Source organism: Rhinopithecus roxellana, chromosome 8 (assembly GCF_007565055.1).
Source record: "Rhinopithecus roxellana isolate Shanxi Qingling chromosome 8, ASM756505v1, whole genome shotgun sequence".
Classification (NCBI taxonomy): domain Eukaryota; kingdom Metazoa; phylum Chordata; class Mammalia; order Primates; family Cercopithecidae; genus Rhinopithecus; species Rhinopithecus roxellana.
The window spans coordinates 106,281,277-106,302,019 of NC_044556.1; the positions used below are offsets into that span (position 1 = coordinate 106,281,277).

The window sequence follows — 20,743 nt, forward strand, 5'->3', positions numbered from 1 at the left end:
TAAACAGATTTCACTTTTGCCAGGAGTCAACATCTAATTTGCTGATACAGCTTTTTAAAAATCTGTGCCTTAAAAATATGAGACATCTTGTTTCTGGTATTTTGGTAGCCCTAACCTGTCTTACCAACTTCACAAAGATTACGGTAGTGTGCACTTACACCTTTGTGGAGAAGCTGTACAGACTCAGAATCAGTCAGTCATTCAAAGAACCTTAGTGCTGACTCTATGTACTTACCTATCTCAGACTTTAAACTTTTGTTATTATTTAGTCTTATGATTTATTTTAGTACCACAGAATATATTTGACATACAGCAATCTTCTTGGGCCTCATAGTGAAGTAATGAGGATCAGAGCTACAGCACAAATTACTTAGGACTATTTGACAGTCACAATATACATCAAAACCCAGAACACATAAACCGTATGTATCAATAGCTGCTGGTTTTATTGGAACATTTTAACGATTGATCATTAACCATATATTTACATATAAATTTTCCTGGAGAATTTTTTATATTCAAAATTAGACCCTTAGTATAATGAATACATCGCCACACAGGATTGATTATGCTCTGAAATTTTGATTTGGGTAATTTTAACATGAAATTGTATAAACAGCTGATATTAAACCTTAAACTAATGTGTGAAATTATAAAACGGAGCTAAGGGAATTTTTTTGAATCATCCTTATCCTTATGTTTTCTTTTATGAGGCATGGTTTTTTTAAAAAAAAATAAGTCCTTATTTTTAGGACAATGTGATGTAGACTGAAGTTAAGGCCAAATCTCTAAGTACATGTGAAACAAAGATTTATAGATAATTTTGTTTTTATTTAGAAGAGTTGTCAGAAGATGACCTGTTGAGTCAGTATTCTCTTTCATTTACAAAGAAGACTAAGAGAAATAGCTGTGAAGGCAATAAATCATCGAGCTCTTCTGAAGTGTTTGTTCCTGACCTGGTAAATGGACCTGCTAACAAAAAGGGCGTAAGCACTCCACCTAGGACGAGAAATAAATTTGCAACATTTTTACAAAGGAAAAATGAAGAAAGTGGTGTAGTTGTGGTTCCAGGGACCAGAAGCAGGTATAGTTACGTCTCCAGAATGTTGATTGTCTGTTGTATTATGTACTCTGTTGGTATTTATTTTGTCTTTTTTTAAAATTAATTTATTATGCGTTAAGTTCTGGGGTACATGTGCAGAACGTGCAGTTTGGTTGCATAGGTATACACGTGCCATGGTGGTTGGCTGCACCCATCAACTCGTCACCTACATTAGGTATTTCTCCCAATGTTATCCCTCCCCTAGCCCTCCATCCCCCGACAGGCCGAGGTGTATGATGTTCTCCTCCCTGTGTCCACGTGTTCTCATTGTTCAACTCCCACTTATAAGTGAGAACATGCAGTGTTTGGTTTTCTGTTCCTGTGTTAGTTTGCTAAGAACGATGGTTTCCAGCTTCATCCACGTCCCTGCCAAGGACGTGAACTCATCCTTTTTTATGACTGCATAGTATTCCATGGTGTATATGTGCCACATTTTCTGTATCCAGTCTATCACTGATGGGCATTTGGGTTGGTTCCAAGTCTTTGCTATTGTAAATAGTGATGCAATAAACATACATGTGCATGTGTCTTTATAGTAGAATGATTTATAATCCTTTGGATATATGCCCAGTAATGGGATTGCTGGGTCAAATGGTATTTCTAGTTCTAGATCCTTAAGGAGTTGCCACACTGTCTTCCACAATGGTTGAACTAATGTACACTCCCACCAACAGTGTAAAAGCATTCCTATTTCTCCACATCCTCTACAGCATCTGTTGTTTCCTGACTTTTTAATGATTGCCATTGTAACTGGCGTGAGATGGTATCTCATTGTGGTTTTGATTTGCATTTCTGTAGTGACCAGTGATGATGAGCCTTGAATAAACATTGAGTCTAGAGGGAAGCAGATATAGAACCCGCCTTAATCTGATTATAGTTTTATCATGTATTGTCTTAGTTCTGATATAAACCCCTTTAACTTCTAGTACTTTTGTAATCTCTCTGTACAGAATCAGAATAAAAGAGGATTGTAGTCCCTGTTATTAATTTTGCATTACAGACTTCTGTTTTTTGGAGAGTTCCCTTTCCCCCTTTTTTTTCCTACTTTTTTTGTTTCTTTGAGGGCTTAATACAATTTTGCAAAGTGTTTTCAGAGATATATTCTAATGTAGATGACTGGAGCTGTAATATTAAGTGAGAATCTGATACCATGCCAGGTGCCATAGTTCACAAATGAGAAAGACAGTTTTTGTTTTCCAGAAGGTTGTAGTTCAGTTGGAAAAATAAATACATAAACAAAAATCTTTCCATACAGTATGGTGAGTACAGAGATAAAGGCATGAATACAGTGTTTTGAGGGCATTCAGGGGGCATCTAATGCTGGGGCAGTGGTTGGAAAGGGTGAGAGGGAAGGGATGAGTGTTGGGTGTCCCTGCCTAGGTTTAAATGACAGGTGAAACAGGCAAAGACCAGTGCCAAGTGCCTTCCCAGTAGAGTCAGACAGCTTGAGGAAAGGTGTAAAGATGGGGAACAGCATGGGGCCCAGGACAACTCCTTGCTGTCCATCAGTGCTGTGATGACCTCTGCCAGAATTCAAACTGGGGAAAGGTGGGTGGTGAGGGGAGCAGAAATAGGCAGGAGACCATTCACTGAAGGCTTGTATCCCAACGTGGGAACTTTAGGTCTTTAGAGGCGATAGAAACATTGAGAGGGTCCCCGGGCATGATGGCTCACGCCTATAATCCCAGCACTTTGGGAGGCCGAGGTAGGTGGAGTTTGAGACTATCCTGACGAAATGGTGAAACCCTGTCCTTACTAAAAGTACAAAAATTAGCTGGACGTGGTGGTGTGCACCTGTAGTCCCAGCTACTTGGGAGGCTGAGACACGAGAATTGCTTGAACCCGGGAGGAGGTTGCAGTGAACCATCACGCCACTGCAATTCAGCCTGGGTAAGACAGAGCAAGACTCTGTCTCCAGAAAAAAAAAAAAAAGAAAAGAAAAGAAATTTTGAGAGGGTTTTAGTCAGGGGAGGTGGTGTATGATTTGATCTCTGTTTTAGGTCAGCCATTCTGAGTGCCTGTGAAGAGTGGGTTCAAGAGGGATCAGGTGGACTGTTGCCGTAGTCCCTGGGAGCAATCATGAGATTGTGAAGAGTCAGTTTAATTTGTGGATTAGGAATTTAGAACCTGGAGTCAGGCTCCCTGGATTTGAATCCTGTTGTGTTCATTATAAGATGTGTGACTTGACAAGTTAACTTCTGGGCACTTCAGTTTTCTCCTTTTAAAAATGGGGGCTAACAATTATGACAGCCTTAGGACCAATGAGAGGAGTAAATGAGTTACTATCAGCAGTGCACCTAAGGCAGTGCCTTACAGGTAGATGATAAACATATAGTAAGTAACTCTTATTATGTTGACTTTAGATGGTGGTGCCACAACATGAAAAAGGAAATATAAGTGTCAGAAGTGATCTAGGCATGATAGAGTAACACTAAGAGAGAAAAGTTACCGGCTGCTGTATTCCACTAGAAGACTTCGAATGAGTAGTCTTTGTTTTTCACGTTTTTTATTTTTTATTTTTATTTTTATTTGAGATGGAATTCCACTCTTGTCGCTCAGGCTGGAGTACAGTGGCGCCATCTCGGTTCACTGCAACCTCCACCTCCCAAGTTCAAGCAATTATCCTGACTCAGCCTCCTGAGTAGCTGGGACTGCAGGCACCCGCCACCACGCCCAGCCAATTTTTATGTTTTTAGAAGAAACAGGGTTTCACCATTTTGGCCAGGCTGATCTTGAACTCCTGACCTCAAGTGGTCCACACACCTCAGCCTCACAAAGTGCTGAGATTACAGGTATGAGTCACCACACCCTGCCCTGCTTTTCAAGTTTCATAGATCAGGCAGCAGTCAGCTCTGTCTAACCATGATGATGGGAGATGAGCATGAAGGAATGAACCACTGGTAGTTTCTTAGTCTCACCTCAGGTGATGTTTCAAACCCTTCTCCCATGGAGTCTTCTCAAGGAAATAGTTGCAATACAATATGATTAAATAGTGGTTTTGAATCTTTTGCTACTCACCCTCATTAAAGGTGCTTGTTAATAGTGGAATGATGAAAAATTGGCCACAAAAATGGAAAAGTATTCTAGATAATATGCAACTGATTGGGCCAGCCACAGTGGCGCACACCTGTAATTCCAGCACTTTGGGAGGCCGAGGTGGGCGGATCATGAGGTCAGGAGATCGAGACCATCCTGGCTAACATGGTAAAACCCCGTCTCTACTAAAAATACAAAAAATTAGCCAGGCGTGGTGGCGGGCGCCTGTAGTCCAGCTATTTGGGAGGCTGAGGCAGGAGAATTGCTTGAACCCGGGAGGCAGAGGTTGCAGTGAGCCAAAATCACACCACTGTGCTCCAGCCTGGGCAACAGAGCAAGACTTCGTCTCAAAAGAAAAAAAAAGCAAAACACACTAATTAAAAACTTCTAGAAAGTTGACTTCTCTCACTTGGAACAATTTTTCTAGCTTGGTTTTGTTTTTCCGCTGGGGTGAGAGTAGAGTTTCCCTGTGCTGCTGCTTCACGTTGAGCTCTTCTTTGGAGACAACAAATGAGAATGTTTGTGTGTCTCTACAGGGCTTGCCTATTTAGTCATTGTAGAAACGTAAGGAAATCTTCTAGTTTGAGACTGTACATGGCTGCTTTATGTAGTTTAGATGTTTCACTAGCAACTTGTTCAGAGGGTGCATTAAGAGATACCTAGAGAAACAATTTTTTTCTCTATCAGCTTTCTGTGAGAAATAATTATCAGGAGTAAGTCAGTCTTTGATGTATCATTTTATGGCTTACGTTGTATAGCAACATTTAATAATGACTAGATAGGACTAGGCTCACACCTATAATCTCAGCACTTTGGAAGGACAAGAAGGATAGATCACCTGAGGTCAGGAGTTTGAGACCAGCCTGGCCAACATAGTGAAACCCCATCTCTACTAAGTATACAAAAATTAGCTGGGCGTAGTGGCAGGCACCTGTAATCCCAGTTTCTCTGGGGGCTGAGGCAGGAGAATTGCTTGAACCCAGGAGGAGGAGGTTGCAGAGAGTTGAGGTCGCACCCCTGCACTCCAGCCTGGGTGACAGAGCGAGACTCCATCTCAAAAAAAAATTTTTTTTTAATTAACTGGATATTATTAAATTAGTTTTCAAAGTTAATTTTCAAAGTAATTTTACATGTTTTTCTATTTCTCACAAAAATATTATGAGATACACAGGATTGATGCTCTCTTCACTATTTGGGGTTCAGAGACTGAGGCTCTGAAAGGTTAAGCGTTCTCAAGGTTGTATAGTTAGTACTGGTGGTAGGAAAATTCCTAGTCACAGTTGATACAATGGATTGGAAGCAGCATACAATCCAGTAGGCCTGGATTTGAATTCTCACTCTGTCATCTTTTTAGTTGAGTCATCTTTCACACACTGTTCACCTCCCTGAGCCTATTTCTTCATAAAAAATGGATGATTATATACATAAGTCTGTTGTGAAGGTAAATAGAAACTCTGCGTATCAAGCACCTGGCATAGTGCCTAGTCATTACCATATATGCAAGCATTACCACTCCTCTCTTTTTAATAGAATGCAACTAAAAGGAGATATCAAGCATGTAAAACGTTGTCACCAAGTTGCCTGCATTTTGGAAGCCTGTTTTAAGTCTTTATTATTTTTATTTTGTAGGTAGTTATCACAGAAACATGCCCGTTTTATCTTTCGAGATCTGGAAATACAAGTCAATTAAGTAACAGTATAGGCCAGTTGGGAGGAAGGTTCTGAGTTTTAATTCTGTTTGTTGCTAGCCAATTAATTTTATAACCCTGGCATTGTCACTATCACTTCTCTTTACCTGGGAAATGATATGTGGAAGAATAGTTGGGCATCACAGGAATTACTGTTGATTTAAAAATGAATTTGCAGTCGTGTCTAGGAGTTCATGTTTTCTGTTACTGCAAAGCCTAGTAAGAGCTTTTCTTCCATGTACTGCTTCCTGCCCCCTCCCCATACAACTAATCTAGGGATTTGGTGAAAGGATAGAAAAGATTTTTACTCTCTAGCATTCAGTAAATATTCTGTTCATTATCTTGGATTTGAGCTAATGCTTACTAAGGAGGTAAATTCTCTTTAAGTTTTATGTTTTATCTGATCATGTACACTAGGATTTTTTTTAAACCTAAAAACTCTCCTTGCCTCCTCAATAATACTGATCTTTCATTTTTATTGGAATTTCTTTTTCAAAGCTGCTATGCTAAGTAAGTGATACCTCTTTAGTAATATAGAGTTTAATGATTGATTTGAAAGAAAGTCTTAACCTGTATATTTAAAAGAGTGTAGAAGTTTATAGGGTATATAACATGCTGCTAGATTAGTATGCTATTACAAGTTCCCAGATGGTATAATGCTAGGAGCAAAGCTAAGATGAAGGGTAAATAGCTAATTTCTTTAATTTTGCTTCCCACAAAATATGAGAGAATAGCTGTAAATTGTCCTTTTGGTTGCATATTTCTACATCTGTTCATATGTTTGACCGTCTTTTAGCCCCATCCTAGGTACTGTGGAAGATACAAAGATGTGGGAAGTACCTGCCCTCAAAGAGTTTATCTTCTATTTGAGAGTCCATAAGTTTAGGGAAAGAACAGCTATATGATGATTAGGCATAAATAAAGTACAGAAGTTCCAAGTACATGTGTATATAGAAGACTGCTTTTAGAAAGTCCTCTCTAGACCGGGCGCTGTGGCTCACGCCTGTAATCCAAACACTTTAGGAGGCCGAGGTGGGTGGATCACCTGAGATTGGGAGTTTGAGACCAGCCTGACCGACATGGAGAAACCCGTCTCTACTAAAATGCAAAATTAGCCCGCGTGGTGGCGTGAGCCTGTAATCCCAGCTACTCAGGAGGCTGAGGCAGGAGAATCACTTGAACTCGGGAGGCGGAGGTTGCAGTGAGCCGAGATCGTGCCACTGCACTCTAGCCTGGTGACAGAGAGAGACTCCGTCTCAAAAAAGAGAAAGTCCTGTCTAAAAATTCATTGCATAAATAGAATTCTAAATGTGTGAATGTTGGCATAATCAAAATTTGAATTTTGACTAAAATTTAAGATTTGTTATGCCTTTATGAAATTATGTATTTATGAGACTTTTTGCAAAAAGAAATTAATTATTCCATTTTGAATCTTGACACCCCTTGAGAAAACTCTAAAATACTTACACTTACTGTTTCTATTCCTTTTTTTCTGTTAGGTTTTTTTGCAGTTCTCCAGATTCTATTGACTGTGTGTCAAACAAAGTGAGCAGCCAGCCTCTGGATGAAACTTCCGTCACAGATAAAGAGAACAATCTGCATGAATCAGAGTATGGAGACCAAGAAGGCAAGAGGCTGGTTGACACAAATGTAGCACATAATGCAAGTGATGACATGCCCAATAATCATATTCCAAGTGATCATATTCCAGACAAGGCAACAGTGTTTACAGATGAAGAGTCCCACTCTTTTAAGAGCAGCAAATTCACAAGGACAATTTCACCACCCACTTTGGGAACGCTAAGAAGTTGTTTTAGTTGGACTGGAGGTCTTGGAGATTTTTCAAGAACGCCAAGCCCCTCTCCAAGCACAGCATTGCAGCAATTCCGAAGAAAAAGCGATTCCCCCACCTCCCTGCCTGAGATTAGTATGTCTGACGTGTCTCAGTTAAAGAGCGAGGAGTCCAGTGATGATGAGGCTCATCCCTTACGAGAAGGGGCGTGTTCTTCACAGTCCCAGGAAAGTGGAGAATTCTCACTGCAGAGTTCAAATGCATCCAAGCTTTCTCAGTGCTCTAGTAAGGAGTCCGATTCAGAGGTAAGTCAAATCCTGAAGGCTTCCTTTTCAAATTTATATGTAAGAAAAAATAGATTGTTACTCAAATCATTCAGGAAATTTTTCCTATTTGTAAATGACGAGCTATATTAATTTTTTTCATTCTCAATTCTACTGTGCAGAAAGTTCACATTTTATTCATTTGAAGGACTTCTCCGTATCTTTCACATTTTAAACTCCAATACATGTAAATTAACTGTGTATTTCCTAAATCACTGTGTGTTCCACTGGTGGGTATCTCAAGGTGTGCCACAGTTAAAGCCTACGCAGAGTGATAATCTGTGAAATGAAAAATTATTATCAGTTTGTTTAAATCCTTAATATGCTCTTGAATTCAGATAACATTTAAGACCTTATAAGGGGCCAAGTGTGATGGCTCATGCCCGTAATCCCAGCACTTTAGGAGGCCGAGGTGAGCGGATCACTTGAGGTCAGGAGTTTGAGACCAGCCTGGCCAGCATGGTGAAATCCTGTCTCTACTGAAAATGCAGAAATATTAGGCAGGCATGGTGATGGGCGCCTGTGATCCCAGCTATTCGGGAGGCTGAGGCAGGATAATCGCTTGAACCTGGGAGGCGGAGGTTGCAGTGAGCCGCGATTGAGCCACTGTACTCCAGCCTGGGGGACAGAGCCAGACTGTCTCAAAAAAGAAAAAGAAAAAAAAAAAGACAGAGACCTTATAAGGAAGTGGCCCTGTTCATGCAATGTATCCATCTTAAGTTTTAGTACCTCAGAAATGGATTTTCATTTACTCTTCTTATTCCTGCTAAACGCCTTATGACAAGACAAAACAGTAATACAAGTGATTTTGTAATTCTGTTTTAAATTAATAAAAGCATCCTAACCAGTTTTTTCTTCTATTAATATATAATGTATCTTGTATTCTGACATAAAATCAAAACTCCAAATAAGTACAGTCGTGTGTTACTTAACTATGTGTTCTGAGACATGCATTGTTAGGTGATCTGATTTGGTCGTTGTACAAACATCATAGAGTGAACGTACACAAACCTAGATGGTCTACCCTACTACACACCTAGGCTAGATGCTAAAGCCTTATTGCTCTGAGGCTACAACCTGTACAGCACGTTACTGAACTGAACATTGTAGGCAACTATAACACAATGGTAAGTATTTGTGTATCATACATAGAAAGTTATAGTGAAAATACTGAATATGCAATCCAAATATGCAGACCACCGAATACATGGTCTGCTGTTGAATGAAACATCGTTACACAGTAAGTGACTGTACTGCTCGTAAGATCCAGTGATACATTTTTAAATGACATGTTGGCAGTAGCTTTTATTAAACCTGAAATATCTCAGATTAACCAATATAACATTCCTTCTTTATCTTTATGAACTATAATAACCGACCAAGTTGCAGGAACAATTATAGCCATGGTAATATTTGACAGAGTTTTGATACCTGATAATTCCAAATATTGAACAGCATCTAATAAATCAGTATAGCTTTTATTTATTAAAGAAGAAAATATTTTATTCAAGTTCCCAAAGGAAAGTAGAGATCTACTGGACTGAAATTGAAGAAAAAAGCCAAATTAAAATGTGTAAATAAGTTGTTTTCATTTGGAGAAAGCTGAAATGTATTCATATATTTGAACCCAAAATCTGTCCCCTGTGCCTTTTTTTACATTTTTTTTCCCCAAATCGGGTAGCCTCCTGAGCCAGAGTGGGCCCAGAGACTTCCTTCTTATGTTTGTTGTTGTTGTTGTTGTTGTTGTTGTTTTGCGACAGAGTCTCGCTGTGTCGCCCAGGCTGGAGTACAGTGGCAGAGTCTTGGCTCACTGCAACCTCCACCTCCTGGGTTCAAGTGATTCTCCTGTCTCAGCCTCCTGAATATTTGGGATTACAGGTGTACACCACCACACCTGGCTAATTTTTGTTTTTTTGGTAGAGATGGGGTTTCACCATATTGGTCAGGCTGGACTCGAACTCCTGACCTCAGGTGATCCACCCCCACCTCAGCCTCCTAAAATACTGCGATTACAGGCGTGAGCCACTTCACTCGGCCCTTCTTACGTTTTTAAGAGGCTGCCGAGCCATACCCTTGGCCGCCTTGGAGGCTTCTGCTTTTCTTTTCCCTTTCTTTCACTTTGCCTTCGGTTGGTCCATCCTGAGTACTGTGCATACTGGACTAGAAGAGTGTTTCTTTTACTATGAACCTCCATCTTTATCTCGTCTTTGTCATTTCTACTTCGTACTGCATCTTCTCTTACTGCCACTTGGGTACCACAGCGTTGGCTGTCTTGAACATCTTTCATAAAAACATCACCATTAATTTGTAAGGGTATTAAGTCTGCTGAGTTCCTTTGGGGTTATCTTTTTTATATTTCCAGCATGCATCTTACTGTTTCATTTACTTTGGAAGCGTTTAGCCAGGTTTTCCTGGGAAGCTTTATCAGCTCCCACTGTAGGCTGGTCATACTAATAGAATTCCTCATTTTGTCTTCCGGGCTAACCTTTTTTAATATACTAATGGTTATAGAAATATGAATCCTCCTCCCCTAGCCACACGCCCCCGAAAATTAACAAACTAAACAAAACTAGGAATCATTCATTAAGTCATCTCTTTTGCTGCCAGATATAGTAAACTCTTATTAGAATAAATAGTTAATTCTCAAAGAATTTGATGCTGACAGTTAATGTAAAATGATATAATCTTTCTTTGATTCAGAAATGTTTCAGAAAGCTGTGATGCCCTTAGGGCATCATTTTGAATATCAGTTTTGATCCTATAGTTCAGAAGAAAATGCTCCAATATTAGAGCCTTCTGTTGGTAGTTCACTGTGAAAAGCAACACTCATAGATTCTGTGTTGAGTTCCTTGACAGTATTTGAGGTTGAAGTCATCTTAGGACCTTCCTTGTGATCTTCAGGAAATGATTTAGCCCAGAGTCACAGTACTGTTAGCTATGAGCAAGGAATGTTAGGGTTTCTGTAAGGTATAACACAAGTTAATGGGGTGCTTTTCACTATTGGGTTTTTTTATTGCCCTTTGTTTTTTGTTTTTTTTGAGTCTGTTCTGTTGCGTAGGCTGGATTGCAGAGGTACGATCTCGGCTCACTGCATCCTCCACCTCGCAAGTTCCAGCAATTTTCACCACCTCAGCCTCCCAAGTAGCTGGGACAACAGGCATGTGCCACCACGCCCGGCTAATTTTTGTATTTTTAGTAGAGACGGGATTTCACCATGTTGGCCAGACTGGTCTCGAACTCCTGACCTCAAGTGGTCTGCCCACCCACCTTGGCCTCTCAAAGTACTGGGATTACAGGCATGAGCCTCCACACCTGGTCTCATTGTCCTCTTTTTTTTTTTGACTTTCATGGGAATGCAGATTACAAGAGAACTCTCCGTCTATAGAAAAGTCTTATCTGATAGAAAATTGGGGGCAGAGGGTAGGTCTGAAAGTCATCACTAAAGATGAAGTGCATTTAATACAATACAACTCCACTTTAAAGTGGATACCTTTTTTTTCTCTTTAAAGTTAAACATGTTACTTGATTAAAAGAAAGGATGGAGCTGCACCTGTTCAACTTATTTTAGCTAGTAAGATGAAAACTGTTAACCACACATGTGTAACTCAACATTTTTACAGTAGGAGACTCGTGTTTTATCTGACTCAGCATTTTTACATCCTCTTCTAGCAGTTCATAAAAGACTTTAATTTTAAATAGATATTTTATATAATTGACCTCTCCAGCTGAAATACCTTGCTAGCTTCTTCAATGAAATTGGCAAACATCATCCTTTCCATATTAGATTCATTTTCTTTTATTAACTCTCTCCCATGTTCTTATTTATTTTCCGTTTTGTTGAATATTGGTTTGTTGTCATAAAAATTCTATAGTAAAAGTATAATTTTATTTTATTTTTTGATCTGGGGACTCAAGGAATCTGATTGCAATATTAAGTTACTTGACAGTCAAAGTGACCAGACCTCCAAGCTACGTTTATCTCATTTCTCAAAAGACACACCTCTAAGGAACAAGGTAAAATATTTATTTAATTTTTTTTTTAATTTCAGAAGCAGTGTATGCTTACAACTATAAAATGAGAAATACAAGCAGAATTAAAAATTGAAATACCTGTAGTCTCTCATTTATATAAAAATGTCTGCTTTAAAACTTCATGCTTGACTGTAGGTGTTTAAGCTGTGAAACTTATTTTCTCTTGCAGTGTATGAAAGATCGTTTTCCGTGTACTTTTAGTCATTAATGTGATGACTTTATAATATGCAGTTGTGTGGGTTTGGCCAATCCTCTTATTTTTGTCATTTACCCTAAATTGTTTTGCTCTAGCAAATAATACTGCAACCAAGATCTTGTGGATAAATATTTGAGGACATATTCTTGATTAGTTTGTAAGGATTCATTCCATGGAGTGGTGTGGCTGGTCCCAAGGCATGTATGATTTAGCATTGATACATAATCCCAAGGCGTGTGTGATTTAGCATTGATACATACTGCCAAAAGGCCGCCTAGAAACTGTGTACCCGTGGTTTTTTAAATCCAAATATAGAAATATTTGTGTTACTACATAGTAAAGCATATTTTATATATTAAGCACAAATTAAAGCATATTTTATGTATTAAGTGTTCTTGTTCATCAGTATAAAAACACTGTTTCCTAACTTAAAAGATGGATAAAGGTCATAAACAGGTCACAAAAGGAAAAGTACCAATGGTTGATTAATAGATGTTTAACCTCATTTGTTTAACCATATGTTTAACCTCATTAGTAATCAAATAGTGCAAATTAAAATAATAAAATCATTTCTTGCCTCTTCATATTTCCAAAAAATGTTTTTAATTATACTCATTTTTTATGAGAGTATAGAATCACATATTTTAAAAGGTAAGTATTGGTCTGCCATTTCTAGAAAAAAATTTGAAAGAGTTCAAATAATTCAAACCAGTAAGTGCATTCTAGAACTTTAGCCTAAGGAAACATTGAGAATTTAAATATAAGAATACTTAATACTGCATTGGTTATAATAGTGAAAAATTGGAAATAATCTAAATAACAATAAGGGAGTGAATTATTAAATAATCTTTGGTTTTAGCTCTTAGTGGTAGAAATATAGGTGAACTTTTTTCTGTTCTTTTTCTTGTATTTTTCTACCATGAGTATATATTATGTTTCTAGTACCATAAAAACTTTGTAAAATTGTAACACAGGCCCTGCTTATCCATTTGAAAAAGATGTCCGTCTCACACAATATAAATATAAATTCTACCGTAGTCAATATGGGTTGCTATAACAGAATACCAGAAACTGGATTTGCTTAAATGATAAATATTTATTTCTCACAGTTCTAAAGGCTGGGAAGTCCCAGGTCTAGGCACCAGCAGATTTGGTGTCTGGTGAGAGCCCACTTCCTCGTTTGCAGACAGATACCTTCTTCCTGTGTCCTTACATGGTAGAGGGAGAGAACATCTCTTTTGTATCTCTTCTTATAAGGGCAGTAATCTCATTCCTGAGGGCTCCACTCTCATGATCTAATCACCTCTCAAAAATCCCACCATCACATTAGGAGTTAAGTGTTAGGACTTCAACATGAATGTGGGGGGCACACAACGTTCAGTCCATAGCAAATTCCAATACATTAAAGATACAAATATAAAATATGTAAATATGAGATTTTTTTTAAATTTTTGAGCAAGAAGGCTTTTGCAGTCATATCTACTAACTTGAAAAGACATTCATTATTAGTGAAAAGGAAAAATATGTTATTAACAATATGTATAGTGGTGTTTTGTTTAAATACTTTAAAATATTCATATGCACATTTGCATGTTTGTGGTATCATATTAAGAAGTCTGGAAAGATACATGCAGAATAATTTACAATGATGGATATGACTGGAGATGTAGAAAGTACTTTTCCAAAAGGAGTTATGTCTAGATAGTAAAGCATCGTATTATTATTATTATTCTCAGAGATTTGCCTTGTCAGGGATTTAACTACCACTTCTGTTCTGGTGACCTTCCAGGTGAGCTCTCCCTGATACCCGTCTTTAATACCTAAAATCAAACTCGCGCCTTTTACCGCTATTTCTTCTCAGAATGTTCTTTATCTATTAAATAAAATTATGTTATCTGCCACTTAGTTTCAAAATCCTAAGGTTGTCCTTTTTCTTCATAACTGTCAGTTTGATCCTTCTACAGCATTTGGAGAAAAACAACCAAACATTGATACCTCTCCAAATTCTAACGTTTATTTCTTTGTCTTCTTTTTTTCTCCCCATCACCAACACATATTTAAGGATTTCATCTTTACTGTGTGAAACTTTAACTTTTTCATTCTTTATACACACACTGCCAGATTCGTATTGTAAACCTTTTTTAATATACCTCATTCTTACTATCCTGAGAAACAATAACAAAACTTCATTGTCTCCATTCTGTCCACAGGGTAAAAATCAACCCTTAGTAGAAACAACCTAAATGTCAATAGAGGTTTGTTTAAGTAAGTTATGGCATATATATATATACAATGGAAGAACAGGCACCCTACTCAAAATAAAATTCTACTTCCTGTGAACTGAAAAAAATCTCTAAGATACATCATTAAGTGGAATCCAGATACATTAAGTGAGAAAAATGAAGTGCACAACAGCGTGTATTATGCTGCCAGTTTGTGTGTATGTGTGTGTGTGTGTGTGTGCACGCGTGAGTCTGGATGCACAGGAAGCTGGGAGCAGCAATTGCCTCTGGAAAGGGAGGCAGTGAGAGAGATTCATTTTTTTCTCTGTTCCTTTACAAAAGAGAACTTTTAAATTTTATGCCAGGTTTACTGTTACCTGTTAAAATAATTCATGATGACTTCTGTAATAGACGTTTATAAATAGCACATTTTTACCATTGCTTATGGGTTATTTTGTTCTTACGTATAAAGAATAGTTTGACCAGTCACGGTGGCTCACACCTGTAATCTCAGCACTTTGGGAGGCCGAGGTGGGTGGATCACGAGGTCAGGAGATCAAGACCATCCTGGCTAACACAGGGAAACCCCATCTCTTCTAAAAATATAAAAAAATTAGCCGGGCATGGTGGCAGGCGCCTGTAGTCCCAGCTACTCAGGAGACTGAGGCAAAAGAACTGGCGTGAACCCGGGAATTGGAGGTTGCAGTGAGCTGAGATCGCGCCACTGCACTCCAGACCGGGCGACAGAGCGACACTCCGTCTCAATAAATAAGAATAGTTTGAAATTAAAGTTAGTTGCATTAACAGAATGGTCTTAAAATGGATGTTTAATCTTCAGGTTCCTGGGCTATATAAGTCCATTTCTGCAGACTCTCTTTCTACAACCAAGATCAAACCTCTCGGACCTGCCAGAGCCAGTGGGCTGAGCAAGAAGCCAGCAAGCATCCAGAAGAGAAAGCATCATAATGCCGAGAACAAGCCGGGATTACAGATCAAACTCAATGAGCTCTGGAAAAACTTTGGATTTAAAAAGTGAGTTGCCTTATTTCTTATTCTGAAACAAGATAAACTATTATTTTCTGTAATTTCCATCCCTTTCTCCCAACTCTTTCTAGTTTCGTATGAGTCAATTTTTGTTTCTCTCACTATAAAATAATTATTTTTCTCTCTTCCCTTTAACTGATTCTTTATACTTAATTTCAATTTCTATACCTTCTTTTCATAAAAAGATGGCAAACTAAAAAAAAACCAGTTCTCAGTCTGGTTTTGGGGTCTCTCTGATGTTCAGCAAATTGCTTTCCTAGGCCTTAAGTCTCTTGCCTTCCTTTTTTTATCTCTCAGGATTGTAAAGAGAAAAAAATTTTATTTTATTTTATTTTATTTTGAGACAGAGTTTTGCTCTTGTTACCCAGACTGGAATGCAATGGTGCAATCTCTGCTCACCACAACCTCCGCCTCCCAAGTAGCTGGGATTACAGGTGTGCGCCACCATGCCTGGCTAATTTTGTATTTTTAGTAGACACGGGGTTTCTCCATGTTGGTCAGGCTGGTCTCAAACTCCCAACCTCAGGTGATCCACCCTCCTCGGCCTCCCAAAGTGCTGAGATTACAGGCGTGAGCCACTGCACCTGGCCGAAAATAAGATTTTAAAGAAGGGGTGGAAGTACAGTGCTATATCATACTTCTCTAATGTATCAGTCTTAAAATGGGGAGACTTCATTGGGTTTATATGATGAATTTGCCAGATTTGCAGTGTATGTGGCCAGCACTGTTTTAAAAGAATTCATCCTCTATATAGTTAAATTTTTGTTAACCATAATGCTTCCTTCTGTTAGACCACAAAATTAGCCGCAGAGTAGCATTACCTTATAACTATTTTCTCATTCTCAATAAAAGAAACGTGCTAAGTTTAATAAAAGGTTTTTTTTAATTATATGGAACGATAGGATTAAACCTTACCTAATAGAAATATTGTCATAGATGAGGTGGTATGAGTGGGAAACACTTTGTAAATAAGAGCTGGACAATCGTTTCTTATTTTCCATTGTGTAAAGTCTAGGATTAAACCATATGACAGCAGTTTTCAAATGTTTTGTTTTCAGGGATGCTTTATACTCTTAAAAATTATTAAAGGCCCCAAAACACTTTGGTTTATGTAGGTTGTATTTGTCAACACTTACCCATCATAGAAATTGAAATGAACATTTAAAAATATTAATTTTAGGCCGGGCGTGGTGGCTCAAGCCTGTAATCCCAGCACTTTGGGAGGTCGAGGCGGGCAGGATCACAAGGTCAGGAGATCGAGACCATCCTGGCTAACACGGTGAAACCCTGTCTCTACTAAAAAAATACAAAAAACTAGCCGGGTGAGGTGGCGGGCGCCTGTAGTCCCAGCTACTCGGGAGGCTGAGGCAGGAAGAATGGCATGAACCCGGGAGGCGGAGCTTGCAGTGAGCTGAGATCTGGCCAGTGCACTCCAGCTTGGGTGACAGAGCGAGACTCCGTCTCAAACAAAAAAAAAAAAAAAATTATAATTTTAAAATAACGATAAGCCTATTACATATGAATGTAGAGAGTACCTTTAAAAAATAAATAGCTATATTTTCCAAATCCCCCTAAAAGGTGAGAAAAGTGGCATGGTTTTACATTTCATTTTGCAAATCTTTACTGTCTACTTTGCAAATCTTTACTGCCTGGCTTAATAGAACTCAGCTGGATTCTTATATCTGCTTCTACATTTGATCTGTTATGATTTGGTGTTTTGGTTGAGTATATGAAGGAAATAGACATATTTGTAGTTAGAAAATATATATTTTGATAGCCCTTTTAGATAATGGTAAATTTTCTTCTCTGCTATTATGTCTAAATTCAACAACTTGTAGTTTCTTAAGGTTAGTTGTAGTGTAGAATATGAAACCATATCAACTGACTTTTTATACTCTGTGTCATATTACAGTCCACTGGTGTACCTTTCTTCTGTTGCCTAGGGTGGAATGGCACGATCATGGCTCACTGTACCCTCGACCTCCTGAGCTCAAGCAGTCCTCCTGCCTCAGCCTCCTGAGTAGCTGGGACTACAGGCGTATGCCACCACCCCCAGTTAATTGTTTAATTTTTTGTTGCAGGTGTGAGTCACTTTGCCTGGCCTACACTGGTGCACTTTTAATGCATCCTTTACATGTAACATCATGAGTTGGTCATTTGGAAAATATTGGTTCATTGAGATGTACTTCCAAATATTGATATATTTTATTATACAATATAAGAAAAAAGTCGCAATCAACAAAGCCTTTAACATTGGAAAACCGTTGCGTGGCAGATATGTTTTCCAAAATTTTAATTTTCATTTGAAAGCTTGAATTTTATCATTAGCAACAAATACTGTTAATGAGCCAGCACGCCTGGCCCCTTTTTGTTCATTTTAGAGAAGTCCTGAATGACCTTAATGTCACATGCTTTTACATTGAGATAAACTATCATACTTCTATACACAATAGAAGTGTTTTGTTTGTGCTTTCCATTTTGCCACAGAATATTAAAAAGCATACCAAAAAATTAGCCGAGCGTGGTGGCATGTGCCTATAGTCCCAGCTTCTCAGGAGGCTGAAGTGGCAGAATTGCTTGAGCCCAGGAGGTGGAGGTTGCAGTGATTGCGGCACTGCACTCCAGCCAGAGTGCAACTAGAACGAGACCCTGTATCAAAAAAATTAAAAAAAAATTTTGAAGTATACCAAAGGGTTGAGATTTAATGAAATTAGTGATTTTTACTGCTTCCATCAATAACATTTTTGAGACTTTTCTTTAACTACAAGTGCACGGAGGTGGAGAATACAAATAGTCCTGGTATGACTTGTACGGTGTGATGCCACCGTCCTGATTCACACTGAGTTGTCAGCAGTTTCACTCAGTTCTGCTTTAGTAACATCCATACAAGTGTCAGCACAGTGGAAAGGAGGAACAGAGTCTGAATATTGTAAGAATAGTTTTGATCTTGGAAATCTGTTGAAAGGATCTTGGGACTCTCCAGGCGTCATGGAACATGCTTTGAAAACTGTTGCTAGAGAGAAATTAAGGGTGCAACAGTATTCTTAAATGCTTTTGAGAAAAAAAGACTTACTGCTATTTAATTTTTGTTGACAGGAGATAGAATTACCTGTAATATCTTCATAACAGCATTAATTTTTATAGATAGCTTCCTTCCAGAAAAGAAAAAAGAAAAAACAACTGAGAGGAGAATAAAAGATAGGGCTTAGGCCAGGCACGGTGGCTCACGCCTGTAATCCCAGCACTTTGGGAGGCTGAGGCAGGCTGATCACTTGAGGTCAGGAGTTTGAGACCAGCCTGACCAGCATGGTGAAACCCTATCTGTAGTAAAAATATAAAAATCAGCCAGACGTGGTGGTGCAGGCCTGTAGTTCCAGCTACTCAGGCTGAGGCAAGATAATCGCTTGAACCCGGGAGGTGGAGGTTGCAGTGAGCCAAGATCGTGCCACTGCACTCCAGCCTGGATGACAGAGCAAGGCTGTCTCAAAAAAGAAAAAAAAAAAAAGGTAGGGCTTCACCAGGGCTTAACCATTTGTTCCTGCTTCACTTATATTGGTTCTTAACCATACTTGAGAAGGGCACTAAGGAGAAAAGAATTAAAGTATTGGAATCATTCTGCCTTAGCTAATATATTGAGTGGTGGCCCAGCACCTACACTGAATGGTGATTTTGAAAGCAAGAAGAGGCGCTAAGAAGTGAGACTCCAAATTTATGGGGAGTGCTCACAGGAGAAGCTGATTGTGATATATAATGCATTGAATGAGATTATACAGTAAACGGTCTTATCCTCTTCATATCCCTCTATTTTGTCCAGGTAGAATATTTCTTCTCTCATAATCAGTACCCTAAAAATACCAAATTTATTTTATTGTATTTTGCAGAGATTCCGAAAAGCTTCCTTCTTGTAAGAAACCCCTGTCCCCAGTCAGAGATAACATCCAACTAACTCCAGAAGCAGAAGAGGATATATTTAACAAACCTGAATGTGTGCGTGTTCAAAGAGCGATATTCCAGTAAATGCAGACTGCTGCGATGCTTTTGCCTGCAAGAGAATCTGATCAATTTGAAGTCCCTGTTTGGGAATGAGGCACTTATCAGCCTGAAGAATTTTTTTTCAATCTGTGCCATTTTAAAAATAGAATACATTTTGTATATTAACTTTATAATTGGGTTGTGGTTTTTTTGCTCAGCTTTTTATATTTTTATAAGAAGCTAAATAGAAGAATAATTGTATCTCTGACAAGTTTTTGGAAGTTTTAATGTTAATTGGGAAAATCCCCTGGGGTTTATAAAAATCTACTCTAAATATTTCTGTAATGTTGTCAAGTAGAAAGATAGTAAATGGAGAAACTACAGTCCTAGAGGAAATCACTGTGTTTCTCCAGGCTTTAAAGTTTTCCACTTGCCTTTCCCATCTGTCCTTCAGGGTTGAATTGAAAATAAAGTTGAGATGGGAGGGTAATTGGAAGGGTTAGAGATCATTACACAAATGAGACATTGCTCTCTTATCCCTGAAGGTTTTGGTTGGATTATAGGTTGACACTGAAGGAAAATTTTCAGCATCATATGAAAGGAAGTACTTCTTATATCATTAATATTTTTCAACTTCAAAATAGCCTCAGTTTTAATATATATTTTTTGAAGTGTGGGCTAAACCTTCCTTAACATATATTTAAAACTAGTCCCCTGAACACTGCATAAGATACTAAATCTGCAAGGTCTGTGACATGTACTCTCTGCAAAGAAATGGGCAGATGCATGGAAAGAGAACCAGCTGCTAACTGAGGATTTGAAGTGACAGGAATTAAAGGAATTCTAAAAGTATTTGTGATACAGAGGATAAAGGAAAGAGCCAGAGTATTTATATTTTTAAGTGAGATTCGGTAGAGGACTCTAGGAAAATGAGATCAGAATGGAATAAAAGCTAACTAAAGCTATTACAAAATAAAAATTAAAACCCAAAAAGGCCCAATCTAAAAAAGACCTAATCCAAAGAACAAAAGCAGATTTGAATTCTCCATGCATGTTTCCTGTTATAAAACAAATTAGGAATGTGAAGCAAACATTGTCTACAAATATTTATCCCCTCACTCACTAAAAATGCTACTTGACAGAAAAGGAATAAGACAAATCCACAAGGGTTAACAGAATGGAAGAAGAGACATCAGGCAAGGAAACTGATGGATGAGTAGTAAGTGACTTAAAGAAGTGATCATTGTCAGTGGCAGAAGACTAGAAGAGATAAAAGACAAATGGAGACATGCAGATTCCTCTAAAGCCAGAGGTGCAGAGTAAGACTGGAAATAGA

At 38.4% G+C, this 20,743-nt stretch overlaps 1 protein-coding gene across 2 annotated transcripts in view; it reads left to right on the forward strand.

Moving 5' to 3' along the window:
* EXO1 (exonuclease 1) overlaps window positions 1-19,675 on the forward strand; it is a 42,404-nt gene extending 22,729 nt beyond the window's left edge. The window contains exons 11-15 of one of the 2 annotated variants that reach the window (XM_010384705.2): window positions 841-1,084; window positions 7,326-7,923; window positions 11,857-11,955; window positions 15,230-15,423; window positions 19,317-19,675. In XM_010384705.2, coding sequence (XP_010383007.1) covers window positions 841-1,084; window positions 7,326-7,923; window positions 11,857-11,955; window positions 15,230-15,423; window positions 19,317-19,452 — 1,271 coding nt within the window. In that variant the 3' untranslated portion in view covers window positions 19,453-19,675. Of the gene's footprint in view, window positions 1-837; window positions 1,085-7,325; window positions 7,924-11,856; window positions 11,956-15,229; window positions 15,424-19,316 lie in introns of both variants that reach the window. The other variant, XM_030936133.1, reaches the window with a different exon arrangement.
* Window positions 19,676-20,743: the final 1,068 nt, after the last annotated feature.